Raw genomic sequence first — 15,507 nt, forward strand, 5'->3', positions numbered from 1 at the left:
GGCAGCCTCCCAAACTGCATCCGGAATCGGTAAAGGTTGTATCAGGCCATTGGGCTTCTGCCGAACATATTTTGTCATCTGACAGGTAGCGCAGGCAGCTACAAAACGTCGTACATCTTGACGCATACCCGGCCAATAAAAGGAGCTTGCCACCCGCGAGAAAGTGCGTTTCTCCCCCGGTTCCCTGCAGTCGGTGAAGCATGGCACTCCGTCAAAATGTCCAACAAGGTGGACGAGTCCCGGCTCAGTAGCAGGCGGCGCTTGAAATGAAGGAGGCCTGCCTGGACTGAGACATGTGCAGGTGTGTGACCCTGCGAAACCGCGCTGTGTAGCGCCAAAAGATTTGGGAGTGACGAGTTCTCCGTGCGAATTGTCGCCATGATGTCCAGCGACGGTTGTGCGAACAGCGCCAGAAGGTGTGGGTCGGCAACAGACGTGTCGTCCTCTTGGCGTGAAAGGGCATCTGCGACCTTGTTCGAAGCCCCTGATTTGTACTCAATTTTGAACTTGAAGCCCATCAATTTCCTCAAGTAGAACTGCTGGTCTGGTGTTTGCACCACCTGGGAGAGCAAGTCCTTTAGACTCCGCTGGTCGCTGCGTATGGTGAATTCCCGACCAAGCAAGTATTGCCGCCATTTATGAACAGCTTCTACGATTGCGTATAGTTCCTTGTGATACGTTGAAGCAAGCTTGCATCTCTGTCCAAGCTTCTTACTAAAGTAGGCCAATGGGTGACCCTCCTGGAGTAGAACAGCACCGATGCCCAGATCGGATGCGTCCGTTTCGACCACAAAGGGTAGATCGAAATTCGGTAAGCGTAGTACCAGAGCTTCACACATTGCGGTTTTTAGAGCTTCAAAACTTTGCGACGCCGTGTCTGACCAATGAAAGGCGTCTTTCTTAAGGAGTTCCGTTAGTGGTGCTGCAGTGATGGAGTAGTTTTTGACGAATCGCCTGTAGTAACCGGTGATGGCCAAAAAACCCCGGAGCTGTTTGATGTTCATGGGGAGAGGCCAGGCATACATCGCCTCGATCTTTGTTAGGTCTGCTCAGAGCTCTCCTACGGCTATAACATTGCCGAGATAGTCTATGGTGTGTACCCCGAAAGAACATTTAGATCGCTTGACGTAGAATTGGGCGTCATGCAGCGTTTCCAAGACCTGCTGTAGGTGGGCACGGTGTTGCTCGTCATTTGCACTATACACCAAGATGTCATCGAAAAAGACGATGACAAAATGGTGCAGGAACGGTTGAAATATATAATTCATAGCAGCTTGGAATGTAGAGGGGGCGTTCGTGAAACCAAACGGCATCACCAAGAACTCGAAGTGGTCGTCGTGCGTTCTAAAGGCCGTTTTGTGGATATCATCAACATGCATCCGTATCTGATGATAGCCAGATCGAAGGTCTAGCTTGGAGAACGTCGGGCAGCATGCAGCTCGTCAAATAACTCATCTGCTGTCGGGATCGGAAAATGATCCGGCGTTGTTGCCACATTTAGAGCCCTGTAATCCACACAAAACTGAAAAGTGCCATCCTTTTTGCGGACTAATAGGACCGGGGATGAAAACGGGTTGGTACTGTGTTGTATCACTCTTTGCTTTAACATTTCTAACTCTTGTCTCTCGATCTCATTTTTTTGAAAGTAAGGGTACCGATACGGCCTTACATTCACTGGCTTGGCGGAGGGATTGAGGTGTATTCTGTGGTCCCATCGGCGCGCTGGAGGGAGTGTTGAGGGCATCTCAAACACCGATGCAAACTGGTTGAGGGTGTGGCAGAGTACAGGGTCGGTAGGCTCTGGTTGAGAAGCGGATGGAGCTGTTGGGGAGGTGATAGGGAACACCTCAAAGAGCTCCAAGTCATGGGCATGAATGATAAGAGAGAACAAGTGGTGGTATGATATTGGTCGCAAATCAGCCCCATCGCCTTGCAGCTCTATAGATTTGTTGTCAAGCTCAAACTTCATAGTTAGGCTGCGATAATTTTTAGTGACATCTCCCAGATCCTGAAGCCATTGGACACCCAAAATGATGTCGGGTCCTTCCACTGGCAGTACGAATAGATCAATAGTGAACTTGTGGCCCTGCAAAATAATAGGTGTACCCAAACACACATAAGAGCATCGCAAAGATTCTCCATTTCCAACGAATACGCGAAAGGGTTTAATGGAGTGCAAGGGAAGACTTAACTTTTCAGCGATGGTGGGCTTTATAAAATTATGCGAGCTGCCACCATCGATCAGCACTATCACTGTTGCGTCGTTGATCAATCCCTTGAGCCGGATGGACCGCGGTCTGATCTTAGGACTGATAACGTGCACACTAGAAACGTCCCCTGTAATCACCATATTCTCAGCATCGTCATCAGAATCTGCGGCAGAACCGGTGCCAGTTGTATCTTCATCGTCGTCTACACCCATGAGGGCATAGAAACGTGTGTTGCACACGTGAGAACGAGAGTATTTCTCGGGGCAATACCAGCACAGCCCTCGCTTGGTTCGGTCCTCGCGTTCAGCGGCAGAGATCTTGACAATCGGCAAGTCAGTAGGTGGTTGACCTTCTTTGTTTGGTCTCGGAGATGGTTGGACATGCTTTCCAGCAGGGGCGGTATTGTGACTTGAGCGACCACTGCGGCCGGACCATGTAGATCGCTGTTGTGCGGGTGAAGAACCCGCGGTGGTCATCGTGTGGCAGGCTGCTAGTTGTTGTGCCAATGCAAAGGCTTCCTGCAGAGTATTCGGGCGATGCGTGAGTAGTTCCTGTTTGATAGGAGCGTTGAGCCCTGCGATGAATAGTGAGGTAAGTGTCGCGTCGCCGACGTGAGAGACCTTCTGCAGATAGGACTCAAAGGTGGTTTGATACGCCTCGACGGTGGAGGTCTGTTGCAGCGTTGCGAGGCGGCCCACATAATCTTCATAAAGATCCAAGTCGAATCTTTGTTTAACTGCCAACAAAAATTCATCCCAATTCTTGTCATCGACGTTGTCCTCCCAGTAACTCATCCAATCGGCAGCCGGGTCATCAAACAGAAACGACGTCAAATAAAGACGATCCGCCAAAGGTGTGAAGTTATGGTTATAAAACTTCTTAATCTTGCGAATCCAACTCGTAACATGGTCTCCGTTGAAACGAGGGGCATCCGACTTGAGTTTTGGATGTGACTCGGGATCAAAACCAAATGGTTTGACGGTTATTGACGGAGGGAACTTCCAACCGCGAGATGGGGACGGGGAGGGTGGCTGCCCAATTTGGATCGGAATCTGTTGTTTGATCGCGGCTGTTAAATCCGTTAAGGTTTTGTCCAAGGACTTGTTGAGAGCCGTTTGTTGTCGGGCAAAGTTCTCCTGGTCGAAATTGTGCGTCATCACCGTCTTCTCTGTTTTAGCAGCACGCTGCTGTTGGTTGTACAACATCTCGTCAATTTCCTGTTGTGTGAAGTAGGACCAAGGCTCGGTGTCGACAAGGGCGTCATCAGTATCGGTTGGCATGGTGTTTTTTTTTTTGGCTTTTGTAGGGGCGGGGGAAGAGGACTCAATATAAAGCACCAGTTGATACGGTGAGAGTTCCACCCTATCGCCGGCGAGGGCGGCTGATTAAGCGTGAGACGGCAAGTTTGTTTGAAACGTGATTGTTGTATGAGAAGAAAGATTTACCCTAGTTGAGGTGCTGGGGTTTGTAACGAGGGTGAGAAAAAAGATGATCTTTATTCCTCAATGACTCGATCTATGAGAATTCCACAATTTATAGAATTCCCCCTACTTGATTCGGACTTACGACTCGGGAAAGAATCAAGAAGAAAACCCGAGAAGATTGACTCTTAAAACAAAATATCCGCAAAAATTAAAAGATAACAAAAAGATTACAATCAATTAACTACTGGAATGTGTAATCCTTGAATCGTGCAGGGCGTGATCTTATCCTTTTTGGGTAATCTTTTTCAGCTGGGCCGACTTGTGGGTTAGTTTGTTTAACTTGATCGGCCTGCATGGTAGTGTCGGTGTGTTGTTGGGCCGAGTCCCTATCACCCCTCCACTGCCAAACTCCGTGGTTCCCGAGCCAGGCTTCCGATGCAAGATATCGCCCACCTAACTTCGATGCTGAATCATCTTTTTGCATCTCTATGCCAACAGACTTGGTGTTCCAAATGCGAACCTCAAAATAGGCAACACCATTATTAAGAGAACTACTTAAGGAAAAAAAGAAAAAAGTTATAGTACTACTATCAAATTAGTCAATTTCTGGTCAACCACATGACTTTAAAAATAATACTCCATTCGTCCGCCATTTTAAGAGCTTTTTTGACTCGGCATTTGTTTTTAAGAAAATATTTAATTTTGTGAAGAAAGTAAAGGGGGAAGATTGAACTGTAGGACCTATTAAAATAGTAGGAGTATTAGTTTTATATTAAATTGTGAATGTAAAAATTGATTAAATATGAGATCTGCATATTAAAAGTTAAATAAAGTACTCTCTTTGTCCCATTAAAGATGACCCACTTTCCTTTTTGGTTTGTCCCAACCAAGATGACCCATTACTTAAAATGTAAACCCCTTTATCTCTACTTTATCCTCTCTCTCTTACTTTACTCTCTCACACAAAATAAAGTTGCATAAAATCCTGTGCTGCCCAAGAAAGGGCTATCTTCCTTGGGACGGATGGAGTATATGATTTATAAACCATGGAGAAACCAAAATGATAAAATGGAGGGAGGGATTTATATCTCCGTATCCCTTTACACGGTTTCCTTCAACGCGGATGTTTGATGCCATAGAGAAGGCAAGAAAAGCCAAGAAAAGGGCTTTTTACAAGGTTTTTTCTTTTGTTTGATAACATGGAAAGAATTCTTGAGGCACGAGGAAATTTGTTAGGCACCTTGTTTACTTTCCTCCCATTTTGGGCGGAAACTAAACTCTTTGGGCAAGATACCCAAGTATGCCCTTCACATCCTTCACCCTAATCTCATTTTCTCTCTCGTTTAATCACAGTCGTCTGCCCTCTGACCCATTCTCTCCTTCGTTTCTCTACTCCGGCATCGGTGGTCGATAACCTTAGACCACAACCGTCCCATCTCTCTCTCCCTCTCTCCCCATATACCTGCAATGCTCGATTTCAGGCGGTGGGGCGTGGTCTTCCAGCGACAGTGAGCGGATGTAGCGGTCATTTTATTGCGCAACAGATCTGAGTCTCGTCGTCCTCTTCGTACTCCGAACTGATCCCCTTGGTTTCCCGGCGAACCATGGCCTCTTCCTTCTCCGTCCTTTTTTTTTTTTTTTTTGGCAATTTTCACAATTTGGTGAGTAATTTGGTGTGGGCAACTGCCTACTATGAGCCTCTTGTTTAATTGTTGTCATGCTCCATTCATCGCCGAATTGTTGTGGGTGTTAGAGTGCTTGGGCAAATTTTTGTGACTTGAGGCAACTGAAGAAAGGGGATGACCAATTTTGACACTATTCAACGCAGTTTCTAGAATTGTTGCCCTCCTTGTTCTTCAATTTTTTTTATTTACTTTTTGGAGTCTTGTGCTTAGGATTTTAATTAAGGCACCGATGAAAAAAAGATTAGATGTTGGCATCTTGTTGTTTTTTATTGGTCGAATTTTGTTCTTGTTTAAATATCCTTCAATACTTCACTCATGTTTTCTGGATAATTATTAATTAATTAGATAATAATTAGTAGTGATTTTGATAATTTAAAGTAGTAGTGAACTGATGTAAAACAAACATCTGGTGAGGGATAAAAGTGAAAGTTCACTATTTATCATGGTGCCAAATTGAACTTATCAAACGCAGAGAAAAGAAAAGCTTTTTCGAAGAATTAAGAATATATTCTAAAATCTTTTCTTGAGAAACATTTTACCATTGAAAAGTATCAAACATACAGCATAGTAGAGAAAACCGTGAGTTTCAAGAGTGATTTTATGAAATCCGAGATTTAGAGGAAAAATCCGAGATTTTAGTTCTTCCTACCAATCAAAGGTTTATATATATATAGGGGCATGTTAGGGTGCCACCACCCCTTAAAATAACACCATACCACCATTTCTAGCCAATCATTTGTACACGTGGGCGAATAATAAGCTGCCACGTGGCAAAAAAAAAAAAAAAAAAAAACCAAAAAAGACGGGCAGCAATATGCTGGCCTTTAAACAGCAATTTTTCTTGAACAGCAATATCCAACACGTTAGACAGCAATCTATAGATTGCTGTCTAACGTGTTGGATATTGCTGTGTAGCGTTTATAATATTGCTGTATAAGCGTTGTCACGTTGTCATTTTAAGGGTGGTTGTCATTTTAACACAAACCTTATATATATCCTCTATAGTATTTATGAAATCTATTCATTCACGGTAGTTTCATCATGAGTATGGGAAGAAATTGAAACCCTCACATTCACTTTTTTAAGATTAAAATCGTAATCTTTTCAATCTCAACTCTTCAAAACTAATCTCTCTGCCCAATAATGTTTAAAGTCGAGCAAATTTTGGAATCTGAACAAAAACTTAGAATTAAAAGTTTGCTGCTTTTTTGGATCTTTGGCAGGTGAAGCTGCAGGTTTGTGCACAGCTTGGCTGTCAAGAACGTGTTTGATTCGACTAGGGAAGTGGGAAAACGCTTTGGTTAGTTGTGTTTGGAAACTGTGACTGTGATTGTGGGGATTTACTGGTAATTCTCTTACAAATTACAAGCATTTATGAATTTAGGATATTGGTGGAGCATGATTAGATTTTGGGCAGACCTTTTGATCTATCTATGCTCTCTTGACTGTGTATTTCTATGCTGAATAATACAGGAAATCATAGAGATATGAATGGCACACTATTTTCTGTTACAAACTTGGTTACATTTTGATGAGGTGGAATTCAGTGACAAGCTGTTTGAATGTGTTGCCTCACTCACACACTTCTTAGAGAGAGATGTTGAGACCCATTGGACTCCTGACGACGGACGTTCCATCAGTCCATGTTTAAGCTCCAAACACAAAGTCCTCGTTGCTGGCTTTATAGGGCGTGAAATTTATCACGAAAGACATCTTTTTCCCCTGTCTGTTTGAAGCTGAGTTCATTCGGAGTGACTGAAATGTATGCACCACCTTGAAAGTCTACTTCTGCCTTGTAACAGCTAGCCCTTCCCCATAATATGTAACCGTTCTACGCACTGATATATTCCCTTTCAGGTCCTAGACTCCAGTTGAAGTCATAGGAGGATGTTGTGGTGTTCCTGCAGTATGTGGTCTCACCAGTGAGGTTCTTCAGCTGACCAGGGTTTGCACTGGTGCTGCACAGGAAATCAATGACGTCGCTGCTGTCAAAATCATAAATCAATCCGGGGTCGACTACTACAGCCGGATTGACATGCCCGGATCCATAGTCGAAAGGTGAGGCTTCAGTGCCATTTGGATGTCTTCTAATCGAGCTCCTAACATTGTCGTGAGCTGTTGCTATTTCAAAATAACAGCAAAGTGGACAGAGTTAGAACATGAAGCGAGTCGTAGGCTTTGTTTAAATGTTACCTGTTGTCATTATCGCATACTTAATCGCTGCAGGGCTCCATGAAGGATGGACGGATTTGACGATAGCAGCAAGAGCAGAGACATGAGGGCAGGACATTGAAGTGAGCGAGATTATTATGTTGTCGATTGATCTTCCAGCCATGTTAGAGTAGCCAATGGAGACGATGCTGCCAGGACGTTCATGCCTGGCGCTGTTATATCCAGCTGAAAATCAAAAGGTGAAAGAAATGAGTTTTTGTTGCTTCTCCACTTGCTTGTTTCTTAAAACTACTTGCAAACACGTGCTTTGATTGATGACATTAGGCCCTGCAGATGTGAACATTGCTATCTCGGGAGCTGGTTTAGTCGGCTGAACTGTCACTGTCTGGGATACTCTAGCCACTGATTTATGATGTTTAGATGCACGAAGCTCGAACTTATGGTTCGAAACCATGTATTCTTCAAACTTTCCTGTTTCTTGAATGCTGATTATTGTGCCTGGGATTTCAAACTGAAATGATATGTCTGCAGCTAGTGGATCAACCAGTATTATCCCATACCACCCGCTTGTTTCACATTAGCAGCCTTTTCGTTTCGCGAATCAAGTATTTCTTCGAGCGTGCAGACAACAATCTTCCCCTTAACCAGAGCCGGATCTAGGTTGTATGCTCTTACAAAAGCTGGAAGATAAAACAGAATCTGGCACTCGAAGATTCAAGAACGAGAACAAGGAAAGTATCTCGCATTTGCACAGGGAATCCAGGCTGCGGCTGCTTCCCGGCCACCAAACCGTAGAAGCTGTTCATCTGGAAAGGGTTTATGCTAAAACCCTTCAAACAAGCAAGACTTGATATCAGAAGCTTGAAGAATGACAAATATTATTTAATCAATATAATGTTTATATGATTGATTACCTTTATAACTTGTGAATTTCCTAGATATGTATTACTCTGTATCTCGCGATCCATGGTGCTCGCTGCAACAGTGAGTATCCAAGGAGCGACATTGGTAGCAGTTCCAGGGAGAAAGCTGTTACCAGCTGATGCAGAAACAACCACTCCTTTCTGGAACGCGTGAAAGTTTCCAATGGAATTTGCATCTCCGAAGTAGAAAGACTGTGGCGAATCTGGTCTGAGCGACATTGATATAACATCCATGCCATCACTGACTGCATCATCCATCGTGGAGAGGATGTCTGCATCACTACAGAAGCCAAACCACCAAACCTTGTAGATTGCCAGACGAGCTCTTGTCGCACCTCCTCTTGCAGTGCCTTTCCCTATTCTGTACAAGCTGACGTTGGGAACCACTGAAAAGTGGCCTGAAAGAGGCATTTTCTGTAGCAAAACACGGATCACATATATAGAAACGTGTAAAGGTGGTATGGTTAGGACTTGCTGATCTAATATAGTTCCACCTACCTATTCATTACTGGAACTCCAGTTGGTGATGTGATTATCTATTCAGTCAAAAGCATTTACGAAATTCTAGCATCGTCTTGGATTTTGCGTATCCATCTCTCTCCATTTATTTCCGGGGCATGGCGTGCACATTTTTTGAATGCTTCCATTTATTTCCGGGATTGCTTATTTATTTGTGTAAAATATTTTTCAGGGAAATGGTTGCCTATATTGCTAATACTTTAGTCTTCATCTTAAGGTAAGAATGCACTTTACCATTCTTATATAATTATTATTCTCATCATCTTCTTTTTATTTTTGGCTCCATGTCCCTCACCAGTCACAACTATATAAGTCAGTAGAAATTCGAAAGTTTTAATCTTTGAAAAATAGGTTGATTGCCAATTGGGGGGTGTGGTCAGTGGTACCTTCTTTTAAGGGGCGGATTGTTCAGATAAACCAATGAGAGATTATAAATGCTGACTGGTGTGAAGCTTTTTATGGGGAAGCCCAAAAGTAAAATCACTCAAGCTTGCGCTTCAATTTTGACAACATAATACCAATGTGGAGTCCTGTAATTGTTTAAGTTATTGCAGGCTGGCGAAAAATTCGAAAGAATCAAAGGTCCTCTTAATTCTTCTTGTCCCTTAGTGACTAATGTTTGTTTTACTTGCAGGAGGGAGCTGCAAAGGTCTCGGCTGCCACCTTGTTGTCTCGGGCCGACGGGCAGTCGGGAATGGGCCGTGATTTGGGCCTAAAACAGAGGCCCGAAGTGCTCATTTGAACTCTTACATTCTGTTTCTTTGCTTCGTGTATTTTGTTTGGAATTAGTTCGATAGTTTGTTGTGTGTAGAAAGATATTCGAACTTCTTTAGTCCAAAATAAACCTCTTGTTTCCCCTTTTTTATATACATTTTATCAAAGTCGTTTTTGTTCGTTCAATTTTTTACTTTTTAACTTTTATTTTCTTTGCGAACTAACACATTGTGCAATAATAAAAGAGGGTAACGAGCTCCATTCATTTCAACGAACAAGAAAGTGACATTTCTCTAGTTTTGACAAAACATAAGGGAAAAGGGCTTTAAAAAGAGCAGGTATTACACAAGATCAAAATTTCAAAATTGTGTGAACTTATTCATCACCACAACCACATTCAAAGCATTGGAGACTAATCTTTGGCAAAAAATGCAAGTGTAAAAAATCAACAAACTAAGTCCAAATAGATATGTGCAGGTTTGATACACAAAAATTTAGTACATTGAGTCAGCTTAAGTGGCAACAGCTTCATGGTGGTCTACAAATCAACCACTGCAGTCAACGCCGGGTCGGGTTTCTCGAACTTGGCCTGTGTTGACAGCACCTCCACAGAGTCTAGGATCTTCGTCGTGCACGCCACGATCTCGATCAGATGTGTTGCCACCATCACAGCTGGGGATGCGTCCCGGAACTCCCCGTGGGGCCAAAACTCAGTGTCCATCACGTCCTTGAGCGTCTCGGCTGCGGCCTTCGCGTCCGCGATGTGTATCTCGCTGTACACAGACGACTTCATCGTCCGAAGCTCGCCCGCGACCTCCTTTAGGGCTAAGCCACACTCGGAGCTGATACTCGTGCATAAGTCTCGAATCTTCATCCGGAGCTCCATTGGCGTCTGCACATCCGCGACGAGGTAGCTGTTGAGATCTTTAATCTTGTAGGCGCATTCCCGGGTAGCCGACCCGATCACGAGGTACTGGTCCCATGGGTGACAGCACCGGAACTTCTTGTGCCTCGGCTCCCACTGCGCGTAATTGACCTGCACGAGCAATTAATTTAGTAAAAAATGAATTTCAAGCACTATATCTAAATGTACTACTCACCAATGAGTTCTCCTTGCCTTTATATTCGAGTACACTCTTGTAATCTTTGAGTGCCTCTATATCATCGTCGTGTGATTCTTGGAAATACACATCGCCGAAAGCTAATACAAAGAGAAACAAATAATTAGTACTATTAGATTAATAAAACATTAAATGTTATTAAAAAAATCTATTACCTTCTAGATAACGGGCAAGTCGGTCAATGTTGTCGGCGGTGCCTACATGGAGATCTTCGCCTGCCCAAGTGGGGAAGACGAAGATGCAGATCAGAATGGCCACGATGCCGGCGACCCAAATAGCGATGACGCGCAGGCACTCCCCTTTGAGTGTGGTGTCATCTGGATTCCATGACACCATTATCACCGTGAAACTGGCCATGAATGCTGAAAAGCACTCATCGAACATATCCTTGACTTTTGGAAAGAACCGGCAATACGTCGCGATTGTAACTGCAAATTAATTAGAGTTTTGTATTAGTGCCTAGCGAATTTATTTGAACTAGCATTAGTGGACACCTATTATTAACTTGTTGGCCCACTATATTGCATATGTCTATTTCTAACTTTTATTTTTGTTAACAGTGAGGAAAAAAGATAAGAAAAGGCAAAAGGGAAAATAAAAAAATGGTGACGTGGCTAAGTTGCTAAATTGGACGCCATTTACCATATATAGAAATTAAATTTAAGAGCCACTATATATGGAGTAATAAATGTACGTACCTATGAAGGTGACCGACAGCGCAATCACGACCGAGTATTTCTCCGTCAAAGCGGCCGAATGGTGCATCCCAAATCCCAGTGCAACTCCCAAACATGTCGCGAACAACCGGTTCAGCCCTTTCGCTAGCGTGGCTCCTGCAAAAATTGTTAAACACGGAGTACTAAGTAAGACCAACTGCATGCATGGGTCACGCAAGATTGAAATGAGAAATCACTTACCCACGGTGTACTCGAATAGGGACAGGACGGTCGTGATGCTCAACAATCCATCGACGCCGGATGCCTGGAAGAAGACGCCGTGGTAGTGGAGGAGACCGAGAGCGCCTAGGGCTAACCCGACTTTGAATGCGTGTGCTACTCTCCTCGGATCTTCCTTGCCCAGTTTGTAGGCTTCTTCTCCGATTCTCCAGAACCCTTTTGCTTGATCACCCTCCATTTTTGAAGCTTGGATGTTTACTTGGGTGAGAGATGGAAGCACAGGGGGAATGTACGTCGGCAGGGGCGGACACACGTACACAGAGGGTAGGGCTGAATCCCTTACCAAATAATGCTACTGGAGAACAAAATATCAGGGATGAATAATTGTACGGGGCTGAAAATTAAAGAAAAGGAAAACTAAGAATCTGCTATAACAATGGCGGAAAGTGTAAGGAAGAAGAAGAAGAGTCAGTGGCACATTATATTTTTTTGATTTGTATTTTTTAAAAAAAGAGACCGACTTTTTAAAGTGGGCACACGTTTTTTGAATTTAAACCAGTGTTTTTATGTCAAATTTGAGTGCAGTAGTGGTTGAAAATAAGAGACAAATCTGGTTTTACTTTATTGTAAAAGTTGCAGAACCTTCTTTATTCTGTACCATCCTAGTGTTCTAGGTTTAGGGTTTAGTATTCTGTACCATCCTAGTGTTCTAGGTTACATATGATTGAAACTGATAGCTTTTTTATATCACAGATGAATTTCGAGGAAATAGTATGAATGTGGAGGCATCTCATGTAGAAGGTCAAAGAGGAGGTATAACTACAGAATGTAATGCGCTACTGTGCTTTACTACTTGAAACTACTTGTATGTAAGGGTTCTGCAGCGTTATGAACACTTCCTCATTACTCTTAATAACACTAGGTAGAACACAGCTGATTCTCCCCAACTGGGAACAGAAAGGAAGAAGTTCTTACCGTCCAGGTCTTGCTTCAAGCAATATCTCTGGGAGATTAAATGCTGTAAGCACACTCAATTTTGTCTTGGGCACATATGCCTTGATTTCCAACCACTGTTTGACCACAAACACACTTATTCTCTTTATATGACCCTGATCTTGATAGGAGGTGTATTTTGTTTTGTTGCTTATAAGGAATTGGCCATTGGGAGCTAATTGACCTTCACACTTTTTTGTTGCTTAGGTTTCCAATTACCGAAATATATAGATATTCTGCTAATTTAAATTAGTTTTGTTCCCACAAATGCTAATGTTGCCATGTTCTTGTCATTATCTATTTTTTTACTGGTAATCCTCCTGAAATTCTGATCACCATCTATTTTATAATACTTGGCTTTTGCAGAGGCAATGATCTAAAGGCTCAATTTTTATGCTTGACATGTGCAGTCTATGGCTATGCGAAACATTTTCAAACCATAATAACTTTTCAAAGAACTTCCCTAGTCTATCTATGTTCAGCTCTTGAGGGTTCTGTTATCTGTTCTGACTTGTCTAATTAGCTGCTAGTATATTCTATAAGCAGCTTGAATGCTTACTGGTCAAAATTTTGTATGATTGACTGTGATGTTCATTCACATCTTCCGTGACAGAGAAGTTATCCTTCAACTGATGAAAACGAGTCAGTCTCTGCTACTGATGAAGATACTATTGCTGATTTGGTACAGCAACATGATCAATTTGTTGGCTCAATGAGGTCTCGATTAGGCAAACTGCAGGTATTTTGTTGTTGTGTTATCTTAATATCGATTTTATTCCTTATAATGGCGCTGCATTTCTCAATAGATTCAAGTAGAGAGTTGCCATTTTATGCTATTAGAGTTATCATACCATGGAATAGAATTGCTTGTTCATAATATTTGATCAGAACTCAGAAGCATTCTGTGGGGATGTTAAGTTCTCACATTGCATTATATTAAACCTCATGTTACCATAGATAGACCAATGGTAGTTTCAGTTATTTAGAAGTGCTAGTGATATCTCAGTGCTTTACTGCTAACTGGATTTAGCACATGCTGCACATCATGATTACTTCCTTATTTTCCTGCCAAACACTGCCTTTCATGGCTTCTAGCAACTTAGCTCACTCATTATGCACTATTTCAATTCAAGGTTTCTACCCTTTTGAATTAAATGCTTGAGATATCCTCCGATAGATTCTGGATAGTAATGCCTATCTATTTTCTTTGAGATTGTTGTAGGTTAGAGTGACTAAATTCTATACAATTGTTGATTGTGCTTGGTTTTCTTCATGGCCAGATAGTCCTTAACTACTGGCAGAGGCATGATATAAGAGGGGCTCTTGGTGCAATCAGCAAAATGGGTGACCAAAGTGTGAGTATTATACTGATATCTATGATTAATGGATGAATAATGAGAACTGTTATGCATCGAACAGATTACTCATTCTTCTCTTTCTAATCCTCCTCATGATGCAGGTGCTTGCGGATGTTTCAACGGCTTTTCACTCTATGCCTACAAGGTTATGGTGATGTTTCTTGGAAACTTTATCTTCTTGCAGTTGGTGTCGTGTCTTGTGAATAAGAGCACGGACAGATTCTGGTGGTCTTTTTAAAACTGACAACTTGTAATCCTGTAGGCATCAAGATATTGCATTGGATATGCTCATAAAATTGGTGAGAGTATTTGGCTCTGTGATTTACTCTTCACTGTCAGCACCTGCATCTGGCTGGTTCTTCTTCATAACTCTCTTTAGCTTATTCTTGCAAATTGCTGTTCCATTGCTACTATTATAATGTATGATTGTCATCTTAAAACTATCTTACCATTGCTTTCTTTGGCTCAAGGCTGGAGCGTTGCAATCTCTGCTATGTGGAACTTGAGAAATTAAAATGCTCCCTTCCAGCTCTTTCAACGTACTATGTTTTTCTCATGAAAATACTGCTTCAGGTTGATACAAAATCCCAACTTCTGTCTGCTGTTTTGTTTTGCAGAAGAGGTGGTAATATCGCCAAATCAGCACTGGAACTGAATCTGGCGCTTCAGGAAGTTTGAGTGTCTAATGTTCACACTATATCAGCACTATACAGACGGGGCAGACGGAATTGCTTCCAGGGGACTGCAGATTCTGAATTGAAAGATGATAGTGCTTGTAAATTCGTGCTCAGAGGGATTATTGACCTGATTCTTTATCTTAACTTAAAGTTAGGTAATGGACGACCTGGTGGCTGCCACTGAAAACAGCTAGTGGCTGAAGCTTCATCAGTGGACGCAGATCCATTCTTACTGTTTTGTTGTCTTAACCCAAACGTCAACTTGGTATTCTCGAGTGAAGATGAATTGGTTGTAGTTTAGAGAGATTTGTGCAGACATGGGTCCTATCTAAGGTAGCATAGCTCTTTGTACTGATGAGCTGCGCTCCAGTTGAAGGGCATAGAGCAAGTTTGCTTTGTATGATGTAAGAGTGTTTTGATATGCAAGTGTTTTTGACTAAGAAATATATGCTGTATCCTAGAGCAATAACCTTACCAATCTCCTAAATATATATAGAGTGCTTTATTGGCCTATATTTTGTTTTGTTTTGTTTTGCCTCATTAGCTTAGGTGTGTAACATTGCCTTGTAACATGGATATATTTTGTGAAATTCATGTTATTTTTTTTCCTTACTTTTGTCCGATCAATGTGACCTTGGCATAGATTTGAATGTAGTTTGAAAGTTCTTACAAATTGATTCTTCTTTGCTTGATTGATGTGTTATTGATATTTATTGTGTGAGACCCCTTTTTTATTTGCATTCCTGTACCAATTTAAAATAATATATATCTGTAATGCAGGACTAAATAAAGGAAAATGTATCATAAATTCAGTT

The 15,507-nt window shown here is 42.2% G+C and overlaps 3 protein-coding genes, 1 long non-coding RNA gene and 1 pseudogene across 8 annotated transcripts; 2 read left to right on the forward strand and 3 right to left on the reverse strand.

Moving 5' to 3' along the window:
- Positions 1-1,408: 1,408 nt before the first annotated feature.
- On the reverse strand, positions 1,409-3,490 carry LOC125210353 (uncharacterized). The gene has a single exon (XM_048109914.2). The coding sequence runs from the start codon at positions 3,488-3,490 to the stop codon at positions 1,409-1,411; it is 2,082 nt and encodes a 693-aa protein (XP_047965871.2).
- A 3,298-nt stretch (positions 3,491-6,788) lies between these two features.
- On the reverse strand, positions 6,789-7,444 carry LOC125210355 (subtilisin-like serine-protease S pseudogene; annotated as a pseudogene).
- A 72-nt stretch (positions 7,445-7,516) lies between these two features.
- LOC148931067 (uncharacterized) lies at positions 7,517-9,773 on the forward strand. The gene is made up of 4 exons (XR_016136818.1): positions 7,517-7,730; positions 7,825-7,945; positions 8,023-9,150; positions 9,568-9,773. It is a non-coding gene; the product is annotated as an uncharacterized LOC148931067 (long non-coding RNA).
- A 412-nt stretch (positions 9,774-10,185) lies between these two features.
- Positions 10,186-11,140, reverse strand: LOC125210356 (aluminum-activated malate transporter 2-like). The gene is made up of 3 exons (XM_048109915.2): positions 10,924-11,140; positions 10,748-10,848; positions 10,186-10,683 (listed from the first exon to the last, which is right to left on the reverse strand). Exons 1-3 carry the CDS (start codon positions 11,123-11,125, stop codon positions 10,186-10,188), a joined length of 801 nt encoding a protein of 266 aa, XP_047965872.2. The 5' UTR covers positions 11,126-11,140.
- Positions 11,141-12,279: 1,139 nt separating this feature from the next.
- On the forward strand, positions 12,280-15,194 carry LOC125210358 (katanin p80 WD40 repeat-containing subunit B1 homolog KTN80.4-like). Of its 5 annotated transcripts, none has more exons than XM_089066310.1 (8): positions 12,280-12,492; positions 12,587-12,684; positions 13,271-13,396; positions 13,938-14,012; positions 14,117-14,166; positions 14,278-14,370; positions 14,486-14,554; positions 14,633-15,194. In XM_089066310.1, exons 1-8 carry the CDS (start codon positions 12,438-12,440, stop codon positions 14,691-14,693), a joined length of 627 nt encoding a protein of 208 aa, XP_088922436.1. In that variant the 5' UTR covers positions 12,280-12,437; the 3' UTR covers positions 14,694-15,194. The 5 variants fall into 5 exon arrangements, with proteins under 5 accessions (XP_088922436.1, XP_088922439.1, XP_088922437.1 ...); XM_089066313.1 differs by having other exon boundaries at positions 14,278-14,314; XM_089066311.1 differs by having other exon boundaries at positions 14,117-14,160.
- The last annotated feature ends 313 nt before the right edge of the window (positions 15,195-15,507 follow it).

This window comes from Salvia hispanica, chromosome 3, assembly GCF_029641045.1.
Source record: "Salvia hispanica isolate PSC_SH4W2 chromosome 3, Shi_PSC_v1, whole genome shotgun sequence".
Taxonomy (NCBI): Eukaryota; Viridiplantae; Streptophyta; class Magnoliopsida; order Lamiales; family Lamiaceae; genus Salvia; species Salvia hispanica.

Bases quoted from the DNA above. Each gene is read 5' to 3' on its own strand.
- LOC125210353 (XM_048109914.2), bottom strand. From the start codon at position 3,490: ATGCCAACCGATACTGATGACGCCCTTGTCGACACCGAGCCTTGGTCC.
- LOC125210358 (XM_089066310.1), top strand. From the start codon at position 12,438: ATGAATGTGGAGGCATCTCATGTAGAAGGTCAAAGAGGAGGTATAACT. The intron at 14,013-14,116 runs GTGAGTATTATA...CTCATGATGCAG, and splicing joins GCAAAATGGGTGACCAAAGT to GTGCTTGCGGATGTTTCAAC. The intron at 14,555-14,632 runs GTACTATGTTTT...TTTGTTTTGCAG, and splicing joins TCCCTTCCAGCTCTTTCAAC to AAGAGGTGGTAATATCGCCA.
- LOC125210356 (XM_048109915.2), bottom strand. From the start codon at position 11,125: ATGGCCAGTTTCACGGTGATAATGGTGTCATGGAATCCAGATGACACC. The intron at 10,849-10,923 runs GTAATAGATTTT...TCTTTGTATTAG, and splicing joins ACTTGCCCGTTATCTAGAAG to CTTTCGGCGATGTGTATTTC. The intron at 10,684-10,747 runs GTGAGTAGTACA...TTGCTCGTGCAG, and splicing joins AAGGCAAGGAGAACTCATTG to GTCAATTACGCGCAGTGGGA.